Raw genomic sequence first — 20,568 nt, forward strand, 5'->3', positions numbered from 1 at the left:
GGGAGACTTGTCCTCTCGTCTCACTTGGTAACCTTGCAAATAAACCCTTTCTCTGCTGCAAACCTCGACGTCTCAATGTCTGACTTTCTGCACGTTGGACAAACAAACCAGGTTCGGTAACAAGTTAAAGACTATTGCAAAGCTATAGAAATTCAAGTAGAATATTACTGAGACCTGATAAACACAACACCCAGTAGGAAAAAAGAGTGTGTGGAAATGGACAGAAGTAAATAAAAAAATGTGGTACAGGAGAAAGTTAGAATTTCAAATCAAACACTCCAGAGGGAGTGTTCAATATGGGATTGGGACACCTAGCTCAACACTCAAAAAAAATAAAATAAACCTGATTCCCACAACACTCTTCACCCAAAACAAATCCTGAGTGGGTTAAAATTTAAATATTTTAGAATAGACAAAGCCATAAGCACACTAGAAGAGAAACTGATGCATTTTAAAATAATCTTCGGATGGAAAAAACATTTCTAAACATGTTGCAAAACCCAGAAAGGAACAGAAAACCTTTTTAAAATTCCAAAGTTGCAAGACAAAAGAGGGGGATATTTTTAATGCATCACAGGGAAAGAAGTCAATGTTTAATATTTACATTTCACACCTCAAATAAACCAATAAAATAAAGCAAACCTATAAAAGAAAATCAGCAGAGGTCGGACAAGAAAAAATATAAAGGAATTCAAATGGACAGGAGTCATACGAAAATATGTTAAATTGTTAACAATAAACAGTGAAAATGAAAATAGGATAATAAAGTGCAAATGAAAAAGACTACAAAAGCCAGTGCTGGCTGAGATGCAGACAGCAGGTACTTACAGGTTCTCAGCAGGTACAGGCCGCTGGCAAAACCTGTGTGTAAAGTATGCACACCTTTGGCCCAAGAAATCCCGTTTCTAAGAATCAGAGCAAGAAAATCATTAGAAGTTCAGCAAGCTTTAACTACAAACATACTCATCGCAGTATTTACAATCGCTAAAAACAAGTCAGCAAGGACTGAAATAGCCATTGGTGAAAAACAGTTAAGGAAATTCTGGTGCACTGTGTATACCACACCATGCGGACACAAGCTATGACCTGTCCTTGCTGACGTGGAAACGGTCTATAAATTGTGGAAGCGTCTAACCAAGTCACAGAAGGGATATTTTAGGAAATAATGAGCACGTGACCTTGTTTTCTAGAACAAGGCTTGTCAAGACTGTGCTGTGGTTATCTCTTTGGTATAATTTGTATAGTTGACTACGTTTACATAAAAATTCCCATAAACAATGTTTCTAAAAGAGAAAAAAAGTTAAGAATAAAGAGGTAAGAAACGCCAGGCCTAAATTTGAACTGAGGAGTGAGTAGAGTGGTCTATTCAGGTGAACAGACACACTTGTAACCGGCCCCCAGGAAGGGGTCCAGTACAGGTGAGTTTCGTTTGGGGTGAGGGCGGCACCTCAAGCCCCTAAGGAGAGGACGAGTTGCTAACAAACAGCGGTGGGGAAGGGCCACGCCACTTAGGGAAAAGACGCCTCCGCGCCCACAATTGATTCCAGGTGGATTACATGTGAAAAGCAAAGCGAGAGAGCACCAGAAAACACAACAGGAGAATGTCGGCACAGGCTTCAGGTGTGTGCGTGGGGGCGGGGCCTTCAAAGCATGTGAATCCCAGAGGCCCCCCTTCAAAATAAAAGGTTAAGAAACTTGATTCTATAGCAAATTTTAAATTCTGCGTTAAAAAGTGCCAGAAACGAGATTAAAATACAAACCTCACACGAGGGAAAATACAGTATTTATTCTCAATATGCCGAAGTCGGCCTGGAAAGAGCTAATAAAGCTGTGGCTGTCTCCGAGCCAACTTTGCTTCATAATGTTCTGTTTCCTTAATTTTTGCCATTGAATAAAAACTTCTAAAGGTTAAGGAAAACTCTCTTCAAAAAATTAAAGCCGGAACAATTCGGAAGGAAATGAAGTGACTCATGTGAAAGCCTCGGGTGGGCAATGGGGAGCGGGACCGCGCCGGCCCGGAGGGCCAGACTTCCGGCCGAGAGCCCTCGAGGCGCCCGGGGTCCCAGCCCGAAGCCCCGCGTGAAGCGGCGCAGCCCCCCGGGGGCCGGGGGCCCACCTGCGTCCACCGGGTCCAGGCCAGCGGCCAGCGGCGGGCGCCCGGCGGCGGACACGCCCGGCTCCGCGAGCCGCGCTGCGGGCCCGTCAGGGCAGCTGCCACGCCCCGCGAAGCCGCTCACCGAGCCGGGAAACGAACACAGGGTCTGCGTGACAGGACAGTCTCACCTTTTCTCCCTTGTTCCTAGTCTGATTTCACAGGGGCCGCATCCGACGCCTGAAGGCAGACGCCTCAGGGCAGAGCTCCGGGTACAAAGCAGCCACCCATGTACCTCAGCGGCCGCGGTGCGGAGACACCGCGCACGCGCCTCAGCTGGAGATGGTGGCCGTGTGCAGAAGCTCCGCCCACAACACCTCACCTGGCGGTGGGGGCAGCAGCCGTGTGCAGAAACTCCACCCACAACACGTCAAGATGGCGGCAGGGGCCGTGTGCAGAAGCTCCGCCCACAACACCTCACATGGCGACGGGTCAGCGGGCTGTGTGCAGAAGCTCCGCCCACAGCACCTCACATGGCAACGGGTCAGCGGGCTGTGTGCAGAAGCTCCGCCCACAGCACCTCACCTGGCGGCGGGGGCAGCGGCCGTGTGCAGAGGGCTGGGCTCCGTAAGGACCTCGCCCCTTCCCCACCCCCTGCCCCACTGACAAGAAGCCTCTAAAGTGACTCCACCGGGCCTTTCTGGAGGGTGTGGACTCTATAGCTGGAGCTCGCTCCTCTCCGTTCTTTGCTTTCCTTTGCTTCTGACCTGAACTGGGTCTTGTTCTATTGGCTCAAACGTGACGGGGAACCGAAAGGGTCAGTAGCCATCAGAGGGAGGAGGAAGGGGCAAGGGCAGGGCATGAGCTCTCTGCCTGGAGGACACCCCCAGAAGTGCCCCCACTTCCCCTCGGAGGCCACGGGCCACACCTGGCTGCAGGGGAGGGGAGAGGCCGTCTAGTCCGGGAAGTCCTGTGCACAGGTGACACTGCTGCGGGAGCAGGAGCCGGGCCCCGAGGGACCGGCCCCTTTGGCACTGCTCCCCTACAGCACACACGCCCACCTTCCACACCTGCACCTTGCCGGGTGGAGGGACACTTACAAGACACTGGGACTCTGGGTGACTTTTACTTACTTCCTTGAACTTTTTGTATTGATTGAACTTTTGGAAATGGACGTGTGTTTTTCAGGATAGCTTCTTTTCCAAAATGAATGACATAAATGAAATCTAAGGTTAGAGACTTCCGGATGCAAGACGTGACCCACAGGAGGCTCTGGCTCTGGGATAGCCCTTCAGAGTTACCCCAAACTGAGGGCCTTTGTGCTCCCTCAGTGACACGTCAGTCAGATGCAGACGCCCCCGGGCAGAGGCTGAAAGCTTGGGGGTGGGGGGACAGCCTCTCTGGCCCCCAGCCATTTCAGGAGGGGACTGAGCTACAGGCGTTTAGCAGCTGACACTCAGCTGCTGTAAAGTGTCCCGGTGCTGAAGCGGGATTTGGGGTCGGGGGGGGGGGCAGTGCTGTGGCCACACACCAGGGACCCACAGAAAGTCACGTCCTGGCGCCGCAGAGGAAAGAGGAAAGTCAGAAATGTCATTTTACACAGAACCACTGTATGCAACCACTATTTTTCTTCAAACCTTCCTCAGAAAAGAGACTGGTTGTAAAACTAAACCCTGGTGTGGAGAAGTATGAACCTGAGTCTGAGCATGAGCAAACATTGGACAGACCCAGGCTGAAGGACTCTACAAAATACTTGGCCTGGACGTTTCCAAAGTGTCACGGTCATGAAAGGCAAAGGAAAGCCAGGAGATGTCCAGACTGAAGGAGACCAAATAGACACGAGAAAATCAGCGTCTGGTCTGGACAGGCAGTTGAGGGGAGGACAATACTAGGACTCGGGCAAAATCCAAATATAGATTGTACCTGTAATAGTTTTGTTACTGATGTTAAATCCACTGACTCTGATAATCACACCATGGATGTGTGAAATGATATCCTTGTTCTTAGGGTCACAGGAGTGAAGCATCATGCTATCTGGAATTTTCTCTCAAATATTAAGAAAAAATAGATATGTGAAATAAAAATAAAATTATATATCTGTATAAATAAATATCAAGATATAAATATAAATGTTCAGAGAAAGTAATATGACAGAAAGTTAGTAATTGGTGAACCTAGGTAAAAGGTACAGAGTTCACTGTAATATTCTAGGAACTATTTTGTATGTTTGAAATTCTTCCAGAGTGAAAGGAGAAAGACGAACACTCCCAAAACGGAGAGCGAGCCAGCGGGAGGGCAGGAATCAGCCACGCTGAGGGAACTCAGACCTGGTGAGGCTCCTGGTGGGAAGGTGCTGCCACTGATACCAGGTGAATTATGATCATTACACACGGTAAGCTTGAAGTCGAGCCTGGGAAGACTTCCAGAATGTATTTTCAACTGGATGGATTGTGAGCACTTACTAAAGACAGTGAGCATCTCTGGCAGTGGATATGAACTTCCCCCACAAAAATAAATAAGTGAATGCAAATTAGGACAAAGTGACCTCATTTTCTTTTTTCTAAAATACACTGGTGAACATGAGCACAGTGCACCTTGATTTCGGCAAAGTTTTGGGTAAGTTGTGCCCAACACCCTCATGGATGAAAGGAGAGGACAGCACAGCGTTTTCACAGCAGCCTGAACGGGACCACTCAAAAAGCTGCCTGAATCTGCGGGGAAGGGGGGTGGCGGGGGTGGGGTATAGTTTCCTAGGTCTGCTGTAACCAAGGACCTCTGACTGGTGCTTAAGCTACAGAAATTTACTCCCAGACCTGGTAGAGACGACTGTAAAAGAAGTGCCCAGCTGGGAGACACCGCCTGCACCCCTCGGCTCGGGCTCTGCTGGAGCTCTGCCTGCCCCAGCAGGCGGTGCTGCCTGCGACGGGGGCTGGAGGGGCTGCCGTTTGCACAGTGGCTCTGCTCCCTTTCCCTTCTTGAGCAGGTCCTTCCCTCATAGCCTCAGAAGAAGTCGACCCTGCCGACACCTTAATCTTTACTCCCAGCCTCCAGAACTGACACCCAGAGTCTCTGCTCCCAGTAGGTCAGGGATGAGACTGCTATCTGTCCTTTCCCCTTCCTCTGGCCCACAGAGCCAAACTATTTCCCAGTCTCCCTCATGGCTGGGTGTGACCACGTGGCCTCGATTTGTTCCAATGGGACATGAGTCAGCGTGAGATTTGCCTCTTCTGGGCCTGACCCTCACAGACCTGCTGGGCACTGTTTCCCACACTCTGTCCCTCTGGCGACCAGAAGGTCAGCCCCCAGGGGACCTCGACGGAGCCACCATGGCCAGGGTGTCTGAACAGCTAAATGGAGGGGGGCTACCTCGATGGTCCGAACACCTGCCCCTGCTGCCAGCATGAGCCCAGCCTTTCTCGTGCCATGTGGTGTGAGGTTGCCTGTTGCCACCCAGCACCGGCGGGTGGAAGGAAAAGGCTGGGGGCGTAACTGAGGAAGAATACTTTGAGCAGTGGTGGGCAAAAGCACAGAACAGGAAAGCAAAAGTATTTGTTCTCTGGAGAAGCCAATTGTTTTCAAGCACAAATCAATTCAACACAAGGTTGCTGAGGGTCTCCTAGTGCCAGCGTGTGCTGAGCCCTTGCGGTGCAGAGCTGAGCGCGGCCACTCTGCCTGGAGAGGCTCACCATCCAGCAGTGTGAGACCCTAAATCACAGTAATTATGCCGAGGGCCAAATGCTATCTGCCAGCGGCAGAGCAGGGTGCCCTGGGAACACAGGCAGTGGCGCCAGTCATCCCGCCGAAGATGAGTTCCAGGAGAGAAAAACAGAGGAGGTGACGTCTGAGCTGGGCTTGGAGATGACTCCCTAAGTGTGCGCACTCATCTACTCCACAGCTGCTTCCTGAGCACTGACTCTGTGCTAGGCAGCGAGCCAGGCCTGGAGAACAGAGGTGAGCAGAGACAGACACAGCTCTGCCGGTGCAGCATTTGCAGCTGAGTGCAGAGAAGGGCTGTTAATCTTACAGTTACACCAACAAATGCAAAACCTAACCCCGAGTCCGTGGCTAGAAAGGAGAGGTGCAAGGCTTTCCTGGAAGTGAAACAGAGGTTTGTGAACTGATGATGTACAGAGAATGCAAAGACGGCTAGCAGGACCACCATGTAAATAACAGGACTGCTGGTGCCCAGGACGGACTGGGTTCCCAGCCTCCACCCCACGGAGGAGGGGGGGTTGGACATGTGACTAAGTTATGGCCATGGTATGTGAGCCTATGACTTCTAGGTGTGTCCTCCTGGTCCTCCTAGCTAGGGGTGGTGGTGAGCATCTTGGAGCAGGTGGACCAGGGTGACACTCCAGGGCAGGTGGAGAAAGAGGAGCGGAGGAGCCCAGGGACAATGACAGTCGGCAGTTTCCTTAACAGCCTTGGAATCCTTCCACCTGGCAGCTGTGTGAAAGGAAAATTAACTTCCTTCCTCTTAGGGACCTATCACTCAAATTCTTTTTTTCTTTTAATTGAAGTATAGTTAATTTACAGTGTTGTGTTAGTTTCTGGTGTACAGCATAGTGATTCAGTGATAACATGTATATTCTTTTTCCAATGCTTTTCCATTACAGGTTATTACAAGTTATTGAATATAGTTCCCTGTGCTGTACAATAGGACCCTGTTGTTTCAGATTCTTTGTTAAAGCAGCTAAACCCATATGCCTTAACTTACACAGTATGTAAGATACTAATCATTGCTTAATAATGCAACAAACAATAACAATTAGTCATGGCTGTGTTAAGAAATTACTCGGCCTCTGCCTCAAACAAGATGTGATTATTCATGTACTCAGGATTTGAGGATCTCATTGCTGGGGAAAATGAAATAATCTTGGGATGTGGAGAGAAATTTGGCTTATGGAAGATTCATGACCTTTCAAAAACCCTCGAATCTATTAGATTAAGTTGTGTGCAGCCTTGACTACCCAGAGGCTGGACTGTCTGAGTGTTTTGTCATTGTGGGAGTGGGAGGGCGTGGCTCACAGACAGACAATAGCTCCCTTCCCCACGCTTCCCTGCCACAGATTCTTAAAGCAGAACCGCCAAAAGAAGTGTGGCCCTGTCTCGGTGGCAGGAAGGGCCACAGTAATATTATCAGTGAGAGGTGGCTTTCTGCCCCTCTTCCAAGATCTTTGGGGAGAGGTGTTTCCACAAGCCTCCTGAGGGTAAAACGACCTGGCTTACTTGACAGTTACCAGAGCACTTCCTCACCCATCAGCGCTCCTCTTTCATCCCCCCCCCCCCCACAACCTGCGAGACGGCTGTTGCCACTTTGCTGCAGCACTCCAGGCATCTGAGTTGCTCACAGGTGGTCAGGAGGCCTGAGGAGCAGAGCCGAGCTCGGGCGCGGCTAGGGCCTCCTCGCGGTCACTTACCAGCTTTGCGTCTCCACCGCCCGGATCAGGGCCCACTCCCCGACCACGTGTTCTCTGCAACGGGCGAGCCAGCAGTTGCGTGGGCCAGCAGGGTGGACAGGACAGAGCTCCCGACCTCTGGAGCGTTCAGGCTGCGGGAGGGGGGGAGTGTGACAGCTGTGTACCCCCAGCTACAGTGTGCGCTCTGTAGGGTGAGCCCCGTGTGCCCCTCACGGGCCAGTGCTCTGAGCCCCTCAGACCAGGACAGCCAGCAAGGCAGCTGCGGGATCCTCCGCCCTCCCAGGCCCACGGGTGCCGAACCTGGGGCTTCAGGGCTGATGCGCTGCCCCTGCGCGCGCGCACGTGCGCACACACAGGCACACAGGCACACACGGCGCGCAGGGCTGTGGCGCGCGCTCCCTGCCGCCCGGCCACTAGAGGCGAGCACCTGTCCTGTCGGCGGCAGAGCTGCCAGCGCCCCCTCCGCCCCGCAGGCGCCCGGCCGCCGCCTCCCCGTCTATTTATAGCGCGCGCCCGTCCGCACAGGCCTTATTGGGCAGCGCCCGAGGGTCAGGCGGCCCGGGCGGTCGCGGCGCCATCGCGGAGGCCCCTGCGAGCCGGGCGGCGGGGCGGCGGCTCGGTGAGTGCGGGCAGCGCGGCGCGGCGGGCGCTCACCTGCGGGTCCCGGGCGCCCCCCGGGCATCTCCGCCGCCGCGCGCAGCTCCCGGCCCCGCACTCCTGCGTCCTCGCCGCCCTCGCGGTGTAGGGGCGCCCGAGCCCTCCGCTCCCCGCCGTCCTCCGGGAACCTGCCCGGGGACGTCGGGCGTACCCGCCACTCTCTTCGCTGCAGCCCGAGGGGTCCGAATGCCCCGCTTTCTGGCCCGCGCGCTTCTGCGGAGCGACTGACCAGCTCTGCTCGCCGTAACGGCTGTGGTAAGAAAAAAGGACACTTGTCTTACTTATCCTTATCTCCCCACGGCCGTCACCGAAGGCCAGGTGTGTGGGGCGGATCTTACTGTACAGCGAGCAGTGTTCCCCACACTCGCGGGGACTCCGGGTGCATCCACGGGGTGCTGGTGTTCTGGGCCGTGCTCCACCAGGGTCTGCATGAGGTGGCCATGCGGAAGCAGAACAGGCCGTGGGGAACGGGGCACGGAGGTAAATGGCTGCAGGAAACCGAGGGGCCTGGCAGCGTTATAAACACGCCTGGCGCTCAGTCTGGATTAGGGCCTCGGCGGGAATGCAGCGCTGGTCTGCCGGCTGGGGCCTCTCCGGGCCTGCACGTGGTTGTCGCCATGGGAATTAAGGACCCGCTGCCGCCATAGCTTCTGTTTTTTTTTCAATTGATGCTGGAATGTTTCAACTGTGCATGTTGACATTTAATTTACAAAAATAAAAGTCTGTGAGCAGGCGATTTGCCGTCTCTGATTTCAGCTGTTCTCTAAGAAGGGGCCCAGACTCCTGGGAGCACGTGGAGACTGCAAATTAACGTCGAGGGTGGGAGTGAGAAGTGGGTGTCACAAGGCATCAAGCTATAGGCCAGGGAATCAAGTTAATGATTCTGGGTGATTTGTTTGACTTGGACAAGAGAACAGCAACTTGAAGAATAGAGCATTTTTTCTATATACAGGAAAAAATGTGTTCAAGATAGTGCTTAATAACAGGTATAAAACCTAAAAAAAAAAGTTATGAATTTGTAATTTAGGACTAAGCAAAGCATTCACTTAATTGCACAAGTTGTAGTGAGCAACTCTGATTGTCAGAGAGACATTAAGAATACAGAAATGGCTGAGACGTGAGCCCCCATGTCCACGGGCTCATCACCGAAAGGATGCTGCCGGCCTCAATAAACTGTGGTAACAGTGCAGTAACCACTGCGCTCAGGGTTCCAGGGGGGAGGGAGGAGAATCACTGAGAAAGTGATATCTGGGCTGAATTCTCAAGAGCTGGTTACATTTTTTTCAGGGGGAAGGGTGGTCAGAGAGAACACCACATGTAGGCAGGTAGCATTAGACTTGTGAGTGGTCAGTACTACTGAGAGACTGAGAAAGGAAGGAAGTCAGGAGCTGAGGCCAGAAGGGCTGGCAGGTACTGGATTGTGAAGGGCCTCCTGAGCCGGGATGAGAGGCAGTGCTGGTGCAAACAGGCCCAAGGTGATGTTTTTAAACGTGGGGTGATGATTTCATGCCTGATGGCCACCAACTTTCAGAAGGGCTGTGCTTTAAGCCTTAGAACTGAGATATCATTTTCTGACGTCGCGCTGACGTTCCTTGGCTTGTCGACCAATATCTGTTGAAAGAAGTTTTAGACAGACTGGAATTTAGGACCCTAACCGAGTGATTTCTCACGTCTTCAGGGGTTTTGTCGATAAAATTCAAGGCTTTGCTGTAGATCAACTCTATGATTCCATATTATAACCTACTCACCATTTCTATGGGGGAAAAATTTCTATGGGAAAAAAATATATACACTAATTTAGGAATCCAGTGACTTCTTTTCCTGTCAAAGCAGGAGTAGGAAGACATTGTTCCTGCCTTTCCTCCAGAGCAGTTCTCATTCAGACTGGATAAGAAGGGTGTAAGCGTTTGTATTTTCCAATCACCCATACATTGGGGTGGGGTGGAGACTGCCTACATTTTGACAAGTTAAAAAGAAAATTCATAATGTATCTGTGTATCCTGTCTGTCTGTCTGTCTTCCCCTCCACCCCATATACATATACACACACAGACGTAGTTTACAATGTGGGTTAGGTTTTCAATGCTGTAAGTTACTCTAAGATCAATACAATTTTTAAAGTTAGCTTATGCAATATTTAAGGCACGAGAAAAGACATAGGGAGTAATACAGTGTGTGCCAGGGTACCCACCCTACAGCTGGTAAAGGCAAACACTAATCATGCAGTTGAAACTCCTTGTCACCTTCTCCAGTTGTGTCCCCCTCCTTTCAACCTCCTGAAGGCAACCACTGTCCTAAATCTGCTGTTTATAATTGCTTTTCATTTCTTTATATTTGACTACAGTTGTATGCGTCCTTAAAGAATATACAATTCTTCTAATTTTTTTATTTTGAGATAACTTCACACTTACGGGAAAGTTCTAATAGTACAAAAACTCCCATATCCCTTTACCAGATTCACCAAGTGTTTGTATTTACTTTGTCATAATATATCACCTATATTTACTCTGTTAGAATGTATACAGTTGTTTAGCACATGCTAAACAAGATATCAGTGGCATGTAGCTTTGATTCTTTTACAGGCTTTTTCACACATTAATGTTCATGACATTCGTCCATGCTGACACATGTAGCTCCGGTTCGTTCTTTTTCATCCTGTACAATATCCTCTTGAGTGAAGGTGCTACAGTCTTTCTGTTCTCCTGTTAATGGGTATTTAGGCTATTTCCAAGTTTTTGCTATTTCAAACAGAGCTGCTATGAATTTAAACTAGTTTTAACTTCAGCAAAACATGGAGGCATGGTTGTGTGTATCCATCGTTATTTAGAAAAAATAGCAATTTTAAAGATAATGTAAAGATGATAAAATCAAACATTGTGAAAGTAAAACTTTGGCAGTTTAAGTAAATTAACCTTTTTACGCCACACTAAAATTTACAGCGGTCCATTTCTTAAAACTAAATATACTGGACATGGGTATTACTGCATTGTAGATTTGCAAAGTAATTAGGCTTTATTCTTGTGATTTATATTTATCTTTGCTATTTGTTTTTTCTCCATTATTATGGGTACTATTAATATGAATGCACCAATTCAGCCTTCTATAAATTGGAGCAGAGAATAACTTCCCAGTGATATCACTGAGAACATTTATATAATTTTATTATGCTGATGAAAGGGGAATGCCCTCTGTGCCCTCATTATAAGAAAAAGTCGTTGTCAGCAATCCTTTATTTGCAAGCTGCGTCTTACCCGCAAGCAGTTGTATATGGACCCAAACCTCGTTATTATTGGAAAATTGTTTCTACAGGTATATCCGGCTTCAGCTCTACCAAGCAGGTTTTACCAAGCAGATTACACATTGTCCGAGCGTGGCCTTATTTAATGTTGTCAAACTATTCTTTAAAAAAAATTTTTTTTCATTGAAGTATAGGTGATTTGCAATGTGTTAGTTTCTGGTGTACAGCAAGGTGATTCAGTAAGATAGATAGACAGACAGACAGCTATGTATTCTTTTTCTTTTTCATGTGCTTTTCCATTATGGTTTATTACAAGATACTGATTATTGTTCCCTGTGCCAACTATGCTTATATAATGACCCAAAGTAATCCCAGGTGAGGAAGCAGAGACATGCTAAGAAACTCTCTCGTGTTGTAAATGGCACAGCAAGGTCTCAGAACCCAGTCTCGGCAACCCAGGCCAAAAGCCCGTGTTTTTCACCTCTGAGCCACACTCTGCTGCACCACTGTGAGCATTTGGTTACAAATGGCTGATCTAACTTCTTTGTTTATATACATTATCTCCATTTTACAGATGCAGAAACCAAGGTTTGGAAAGGTTATATAATTTTAGGATTACAGCAAGCAAGTGGCCAATCTGACCCAGGACTCCCTTCAAAGCCCCCACCTGCAATGCCAGTATCTTCTGGGTACCTTATGTGTACAAGAAACAATGCTGACAATGTTTATTGAAGTATGGTGGCTAATTCAACTGCTCAGGGATCTTTCAGGATTTCCACCAGTAAATTCATTTGGTCTGTAAATCCACAGCAATTAGAGTTGCTTTTGGAGGTTGTATAAAAGGCAATTGGAAGGAAAGGGTACTTAACAAATGTATGTGCCCATTCAAAAAATTCATAAATGTTTCTTCTGAATGTTTGAAACAGTTATTTCTGTTTTAAAAGTATTTTTTGTTGTTGTTGAAGCCAATGTTTGGGGCAGAGAAACTGCATCCAAATATTTATTCAAAATTGATTTATATTTGGGAATCTTGGGGACAACCAGATGATCTTTTTAAAATAGGAGGCTGACCCTTCCCCTTCTGAGAACTCTCTAGCTGGATCTGAGCAGAGAACTGGAAATCAGGCACCAGATAGGATACTGTCCTACTCATGACCTAGAAAGTGGACTTATTTATAACAGTGGAACAGGAGTTGGCTGTCTCGAATAGCCCATGAGCTAAGAATGAATTTTATCATTTTAAATGGCTTTTTAAAATCAAAATAACAACGATATTTCATGCTGCAAAAATACATGAAATTCAAGTTTCAGTATCCGCAGAACATTTCACCGGCACGGGGCCATGCTCCTTTGTTCCTGTGTCGTCTGTGGCTGCTCCTGCTGTGCCACAGCAGAGCTGAGTTGTGAGGACGGAAATCTGCAAAGCCTGAGGTGTTTGCTCTCTGGCCCTAGTTTGCTGCTTGCACTAGAGGGAGTGACCGAGTTCACACTTCGGAGTCAGATGGAACTGGGTTCAAGACTCGGTTCCTGCGTCTGTAAAATGTTGTGGCCTTTCAATGAGATGCAGTAAACGCAGAAGAGTGACTGTGATTTTTGCCTTGTAACAAGGAGGAATGAGGGTAAGGAGAGGTTTCCATGATTCTCTTACTTGGTAGTATGAGTAAGAGAAAATATAAGAATATACCAAAAGTGAAATTTTATAAAATATGTCACTGCAATTACCTTAAACGACGTTTTCTCAATATTTTTGCACATGCCATTTATACTAGTCAGGACTCACTCCAAATTCAAACTGGCTTAAACAATGAGGGCATGGTTCCGGTCTCAAAGTGGCGAAGTTCAGGCGTAGGGCATGCTTCCAGCTCCCGCGCCCTGAAGTCTCTGCCTTCTTCCTGTCTTGGCTTCGTCCCCACGCTGCCCACGGGCACACGGCTGCCGCAGCTCCAGACCTCTCATCTTTGTAACATGTGGAGCCTCCAACCACTGGACCGGAGACAGCTTCCCTCCCATCAGGCCTGTCTCAGGTCCTATGCCAGTCCCGGCACCAGTCACAGTGGTGAGGGGAATGGGAGCCGCCCCAGCCCGCGGCAGCGAGGGAAGGCAGGCTGGATTCTAGAAGGCCGACACTGCCCACTGCAGAGCCGCTTATAAGACATTACCTGTAACGTGTTTATAAGGACGGCCGGCACACACTGTGCTGCTTACTCCATTTGTAGCCTCTCTCTGAAACCCACGCCACCTACGTTTTGCTAAACCAGCCCTGTGCCAAAAAGTTCAACAAGGGTGGTTTGGTCCCTGCCTTAAAGATACGAAATGCTCGGGTCCCCGGCATCTCGTTTGCCCCTCGCAGTGTCATCCCTTAGGAACGAAGGAGACTGAACTGCCTGTAGTGCGCTGGATTGAGCACTCCCACCTGGAAGCTGCTCTCGGTCTTCTCGCATTGTGGGTGCTGGTACCCATTGAGGGGTTCTTGTATACCGGTACAAATGAGAGAGAAACTTCTAAAACATTTCCTTAAAAGAAAGTTTTTAATCCTTTTTAGCTTGAAGTAACAGCTGTCATCCATAAAGCTGATTGATTTGTTTTTGTGTGAGGAGGTCTACACAATATGATTTAGGCTCATCATAGTGTGTTGTGAGAGAGTTCAGAAATGTAATGACCTCTTAGTCACCCGTAATAGGATCCTCTTTGTAAAACTCTAAAGCAAGTAAAAGCAAAAAGCAAAGGTTGACTTCTAACCCGCAAGCCCTTGCAAAGAAAGTCTGAAGCGTTTATTGAAATAAAGCTGAGCCATTAATGCCAGAAAACCCAGCAAGGAGGGTTTTATCTCTATTTCTAATATTGGCTGGTTGTCGTAATTCCACACACTTCAGCACAGCAATTTTTAGGTCTTAGAGTTGCCCTTACATAACTAAACTTTCCTGTCACTCTCAACTTGTGTTCCCTACAATGAACTTGAATTCAACACTGAAAAAAATAGCCGTGTCTCACTGAGACGCATAAGATTTCTAATCCTTTACAGGATTACAGAAGCTTAGAAAACATATAACCTTTACAGCTGACAAGTTTTGCTTTCACAGTGTTGAAATGACCACCTCCTCTCCTTTCTCAGCTGCCATCAGTGCTTGTTCTTAACCGCATGCAACTTACAGCCACCTAGGACCTAGAGAGGGTGACAGGCTTGAGATCCCCTCCTTGCATTAAGGCTTCTGGCTCTGGGAATGTCCTTCTTTAAATCAAAACAGCTAATCAGCTTCCTTGAAACATCCTGTTCCCGGGGAAGGGAAAGCTGGGACAACCGTCTTAAGACTTCCAGTCAGACTAGTGCTTTTCCAGGCAAGAGGTGGCTCCGTCTCTGCCACCGTGAAACAGGGAACAGAGAGAAGCTGAGCACGGAGGGGGAGAGAGACGGGATGGCTTCTGCATCTTCTAAGTCGGGGAGGGTGCAGCCGTAAGCGTCCAGCACCGCGAGCCCCGCAGCAGCAGGCGTTGCGTTGTGCTTTCTAAAGCCCCGGTGTGAATTATCTGCCCCAGAGCGAAGTCGGAGCAGAATTTTAGTCGACTTTTCTTTCAGGCAGCCCACACGGCCCCTCTGTGATTCTGTGGATTGACCATTATAGCATCTGGGTGTGTTTTGGGGGAAGGTGCACACAGCCTTTTAGGTGACGTTGCATCTCCTCAGACAGAATGTCACCTAATGCCCCAATTCCTCCGCCCGCGGGTCAGCTGGACTTGGTAACTGGAGATGGGTTAATGCAAAAGGTGCCATCTTATCCTCCCCTCCTGATTCACCGCGGAGGGCAGGGCTCTCCAGCTGGTTAGGAAAATGTTAGTGGTTAATAATTCACTGCTTTTACAATCAACCATATTATTTTTAAATACCAAAATAGTTGTCTTAAAGCTAAACTACTCTGCTTGGAGTGAATATTTACTTATAAATGCTTCTTAGAACTCATGCTGCGGATTTAAATCACAGATAATTTTTTTCTTAGAAGAAAACTGCTGCTTTTCTTTCCCTCAGGAGTGTGACATGGCTTCTCCGTGCTTTGTGGGTCATCAGACGTGCAAACAGGCCGTCGGGAGCCAAGCTCCGTTTGCAGGAGACTCACTCAGAAACGCTGGGGAGGGTGCCATGGAGTGCAAGACCGAGGGAGAAGGAAAGCACCAACACAGCTTGAATTTGCTGAACACAGTTAAGAGCATGAGGGACCTGGCAGAAATGGTCGACGTTGTCCTCGTAGCGGAAGGGGAGAGGTTTCCTTGCCACAGACTGGTCCTGGCTGCGTTTAGTCCTTACTTCAAGGCGATGTTCACCTGTGGACTCGCCGAGTGTTCTCAGAGGGAGGTCGTGCTCTACGACACCACGGCGGAAAGTGTGTCGGTGATACTAAGGTACATGTACGAGGCGGCTTTGGAGATCAGCAACGCCAATGTGCAGACTGTGGCGATGGCCGCCTATTTCATGCAGATGGAGGAGGTCTTCGGTGTGTGTCAGAAGTACATGATGGACCACATGGATGCCTCCAACTGTGTAGGCATCTACTATTTTGCAAAGCAGATCGGAGCTGAAGATTTAGCCGATCAGTCGAAGAAATATTTATATCAGCACTTTGCTGAGGTGAGCTTACACGAAGAGATACTAGACATTGAAGTGCACCAGTTTCTGACGCTTATCAAATCGGATGACCTGAACGTGTCCAGAGAGGAGGGCATTCTGGACTTAGTTCTGAGGTGGGTAAACCACGACCAGCAGCCGCGCTCACCACATCTTGTGGAGCTTTTGAAGCAAGTTAGGCTGCAACTGATCAGTCCTTCTTTTTTAAGACAAGCCCTAAAAAGGAACACGATGCTTCTGTGTGATGCCGACTGCATTGACATCATTCAGAACGCGTTCAAAGCCATCAAGACCCCCCAGCAGCACTCACTCAACCTCCGCTATGGCATGGAGACAACCAGTCTTTTGCTTTGCATTGGCAACAACTCTTCAGGAATCAGGTCACGACGTAGGAGCTACGGGGACGCCAGTTTTTGCTACGATCCTGCCTCTCACAAGACCTACTTCATCTCGTCTCCCAAGTACGGGGAGGGGCTGGGCACCGTGTGTGCCGGCGTCGTCACGGAAAACAACACCATCATTGTGGCTGGAGAGGCAAGTGCCTCTAAACTCTCCAGACAGAAGAACAGGGGTGTTGAAATCTACAGGTTGGTGTCGAGCAACATACTTGTGAATGTTTTAATTGTCTTGCTTTGATGTTAGCAACAGCAGAAGAAAGCACCCCTGAAAGAGTGATCACACCTTAAATTACATGTATTACCCTGGAATCATGTATTTTGCATACATGTAAAAGTCACAATGAAGTCACCCACATTTTTTAATTATTTTTCTCTCCCTTTAATTGTTAAGAACATATAGTTGAATTTGCATTAGTTAAATGTATGTATTTTATGATTCCATTGTATATTTTCACTCTTAATTTTCATGATTTATTCCTGTGATATAACTGCTTTGTTCTTGAAGAGCCAGATATAACCTAACAACAAGTTAAGTTTATTAACACTGACTACTTTGAACTGACTGTTTTTAGTTCATGACTGAGAGTAATGAGTCATTTTTTTCTCACCCCAAATTACTAATTACCTGTTAGTTTTTATTCTGCACCACTGATTCCCATGGGGTGAGTGTTCGGAGCCTAAGAGTGCTTCCACCCTGGAGCTGTAAGGGGCAGGAGTGTCTGCTAAGGAGCGGTGTATCGTCTGCGTTTTGTCTGTGAGGACAGAGAGGTCTGCTCGCTGATATTCAGCAAGAACTCAGCTCCTGACTCCACCGGGTGACCAGACACACATGCACAGGAAGTCAGGCTCTCCCTCCACACCCTCCCCCCTGGGGCCCACGTACCGGGTTTGCACAGAGCTCTCAGTTCTTCTGGACGGTGAAGTGGGGACAGAGAAGGAGCGAGCGGGCTGGTGTTCCCTGTCACCTGCCAGCATCCCCTGCTGCCTCTGTCACATTCACACGAGGAAGGCGTGTCCCATCTCGCCTAGTAGCGGCAGGGTGGGGACGCGAGCCCTGGACAGGGACTGGCCCTCTGCCCGCCGTGGCAGGTGACAGTGGTTCACTGAGTCGCAGAGCAGCCGCTCAGAGCTTCCAGGTACAGACCGTGGGGCCCTTCCAGGAAGGAGGCCTGGCTTTCCCGGGACAGTTCCCGTGGGTCCCCACCACTAGACTCCTACGTGTCCTCCCCGCCGTGGAGCCTCCCCTGCGCGCGCCCCTGGGTCTTTAGGTAGATCTTCTTCCTCATGATGGTTGTAAGTCCACGATTCTGCCATCAGAATTAATTTTTAACGAGCATCCAACCCTGGCAAAATGTCTGTTTTGATCCTCAAACGTCTCTCCTCTTAACTTTTCTTGGCCGCCTACTCCCCTTTCCTGTGGCAGGCGTGTACCCCACCCCCGTTTCCTTCTCATCCATCCTGAATCACGTGGGTTCCCATCACCAACGGGCTCTTCCACGCTGGCCAGAATTAGCGTCAGAGCATCCGTTCAAAGCCCTCCTCATTCCTCCAATAAGGAGATCACCAGGAAGGCAAGTAGAGAGGTCACCAGGAGCACTGCTTGGGGCTTAAACGAGCCCCCGGGCAGATGCCCGCGTTCTCTCGCAGAGGGCTGCCGAGTGTGTGAGAAATGATCCTGCCTCTTGTCCCGTTCACTTCCCCTCCGCCCTCTTCAGTCCCCTCCGCTCCTTTGCTTGTGGATTTCCACGCAGGTATATTTCTTCTGGACTTAAGAGAGGAAGCAGGCTAGTTCTCCAGTAGGCTGTTTCCTTCAAAAAGACACACCTCTCCAGCCCTCCAGCTCCCGCGCACGAACAGCGGGGGACACGTGGGGCCCTTGCTTAGACTGTCAGCCTCTGAACACTGGATGCCTTTGCCGCTGTTCTTTTCTGTTTTTAACGTCACATCCAAAATAACAAGTTTTACAGCTTTATCTGGGCATCTTCTCCCCCCATTTTCAATTCAAAATATGAAAACAAAAATCAGACTAGCAAGTTGCCCAGCAAACGTGTATTTCCCGACCTTCACGGGCTGTATGTTTCGTTCTTGGCCTGCTTCCTTAAACCATGTCTCAGAAAACCAAGCCCCATCTTTGAGCTCTGTTTCTATAATCACTGGCCTCGCTTTAGCACTGGCCTTACTGATAGACACCTAATCCTCCCTCTTCTGCTAAAATCCAGTACAATTAAACACAGTGGTGAAAATACGGCCCGCGACGCCGGGGACCCTGGTTTCCTACCCAGAATCTCATAGAGGACAGCTATCGTGAGGTCTGGTAAGTCTCCGCAGTCAGTCTGCGACAAGCCAGACTTCGCCGCAGGAAGGGGCACAGCCGTCCGACGCCCCTGCCGAGCCTGAAGGAGACGTTGTCCCTGGGGAAGCGTGTAAGCGCTGGCCTAGAACAACGGGGGGGGAAGCGCCTATCTGAGGCTTGACGCAAGACACACAGTCTGTTCTTAGAAGCTGTACCTGTATAGAGCGCACACAGTTTCCTCATTTGTTTCCAAACAGATCTTTTCTCTCTTATTTTCCACATTTTTCTGGCTTTTGTTTTTTCTTTGTTTTCGTTTTGAATTCCAAGTATGCCTTCTGAATTTTCTAGGACAGACGTAATTTCACATATTTTTTATCCCACTGTCCTCATAAGTACTTCTGTCCTCTTAGACTGTGTATTCCAGTCACGACCGGAGAAAACAGACTTACCAGGAGGCCAGGCGAAGAATCGCCACAGACTCCACACTCAGCGACTACGTAACGCCGGCCCCCACACACCCCACACGCCCGTCCACAGAGGCAGTTACTTAATGTGTGGGGTTCCAGGAGACACTGAAAGGCCAGAATTTATCCCAGTGTCCCTGCGAAGGCCCAAGACTCTTCTCAGACCCACAGAGTTACTCACGGTGGAAATGATTGAAATAACCATACCCAGTAGCCTAAAATAGATGTCAGATGCCCAGCGGGTTTTGATACACTCAGATGCCCTTGACTCGGTTCTAAGCCAGTTAAAACCACAAGAGCAAGCCTTAAAATTCTGTGTGCCCTACCTCATCCGTTAGAGATCTGAACTGAAATGTCTCCAGATTCTCAGCTCTAAAGCTGATTTCCTTAATGTAGTATTAAAGTGAGACTTCTGGTCCACAGATTAAGACTTTTTTTCTTATTTTTACTTATTTTCATATGGTAAAACTATAAATAATTTGCTCAAAGACTTTCCCATTTTTAATTTTCTTTCCCAGAATTAGGAAATGAAGGCTACTCCTGGATAATCTATACTTTTTCAATATATTATTTTTTCTAAAATTCTCTGGGTAGATGTGGTTGAATGTTTCCGTGCACATTATATTTTGTTCAGCGTTTCTTGCCCAAAGGAAGCTCAAACCTGTATCACTATTTTATATTAATATTTTTCCTCTCCAACTAGAAGAACCAAATCGCGTTGTTTTTAATTGGAAAAGAAACAAGTGTGTTTCTCTGGTAAGTTGTTTTCTCGTTAACTTTAACGCTGGCTTCTCTCTGTTAATCTACAGGTATCATGATAGAGGAAACCAATTTTGGGAGAAGTTGTGCACAACTGAATTTCGAGAGCTCTATGCCCTGGGCAGCGTCCACAATGACCTCTATGTTATCGGAGGACAGATGAAAATGAAAAATCAGTATCTCATTACAAACTGTGTTGATAAGTACTCTGTGAAGCAGGACAGCTGGAAAAGGGTGTCTCCCCTTCCTCTACAACTGGCGTGTCACGCTGCGGTCACGGTGAATGACAAACTTTATGTGATCGGAGGCTGGACCCCTCAGGTTAAGGAGTTCCCCACGCCCCTCACCGCACGGCTGTGCTGAGCTGGCTGCGCGCTGAGCACGCTGCAGTTGTTGAATACTAAGAGTGTGGCTTACATTTTGGTAATGCTTTTTACTTTACAGAATATTAAACTTGAGATTTTAAAGTGTCAAAGTAGTTCAGGAGAAGGACTTTTGAAGAGTGTTATTCGTAGACACGACCTCATCCCGTATTGGTGCTCTGTCCTTGTCCTTTGTAACCCTCCCCATTCCCGCTGCCCGTGAAAGGTGCCTCCGCTCCGGGCTGGTCTGTCAGGAGCCCCGGGCAGGGGC

At 48.6% G+C, this 20,568-nt stretch overlaps 2 protein-coding genes across 5 annotated transcripts in view; one reads left to right on the forward strand and one right to left on the reverse strand.

The window, feature by feature from the left end:
* Positions 1-7,649, reverse strand: part of MGLL (monoglyceride lipase) — a 190,103-nt gene extending 182,454 nt beyond the window's left edge. Inside the window, exon 1 of the mRNA XM_074344197.1 lies at positions 7,513-7,649. The gene's annotated coding sequence lies outside the window, so the exon portion shown is untranslated. The remainder of the gene's footprint in view (positions 1-7,512) is intronic.
* Positions 7,650-8,052: 403 nt separating this feature from the next.
* KBTBD12 (kelch repeat and BTB domain containing 12) overlaps positions 8,053-20,568 on the forward strand; it is a 48,803-nt gene continuing 36,287 nt past the window's right edge. For 2 of the 4 annotated variants that reach the window (XR_012499784.1, XM_010961398.2), the window contains exons 1-3: positions 8,054-8,424; positions 15,428-16,608; positions 19,986-20,256. Coding sequence is in view for 3 of the 4 variants with exons in the window: in XM_010961398.2 (XP_010959700.1) it covers positions 15,437-16,608; positions 19,986-20,256 (1,443 nt within the window). In the remaining variant the exon portion in view is untranslated. Of the gene's footprint in view, positions 8,425-15,427; positions 16,609-19,985; positions 20,257-20,568 lie in introns of all 4 variants that reach the window. The other 2 variants (XM_045521792.2, XM_045521797.2) reach the window with 2 other exon arrangements.

This window comes from Camelus bactrianus, chromosome 17 (genome assembly GCF_048773025.1).
Source record: "Camelus bactrianus isolate YW-2024 breed Bactrian camel chromosome 17, ASM4877302v1, whole genome shotgun sequence".
NCBI lineage: Eukaryota > Metazoa > Chordata > Mammalia > Artiodactyla > Camelidae > Camelus > Camelus bactrianus.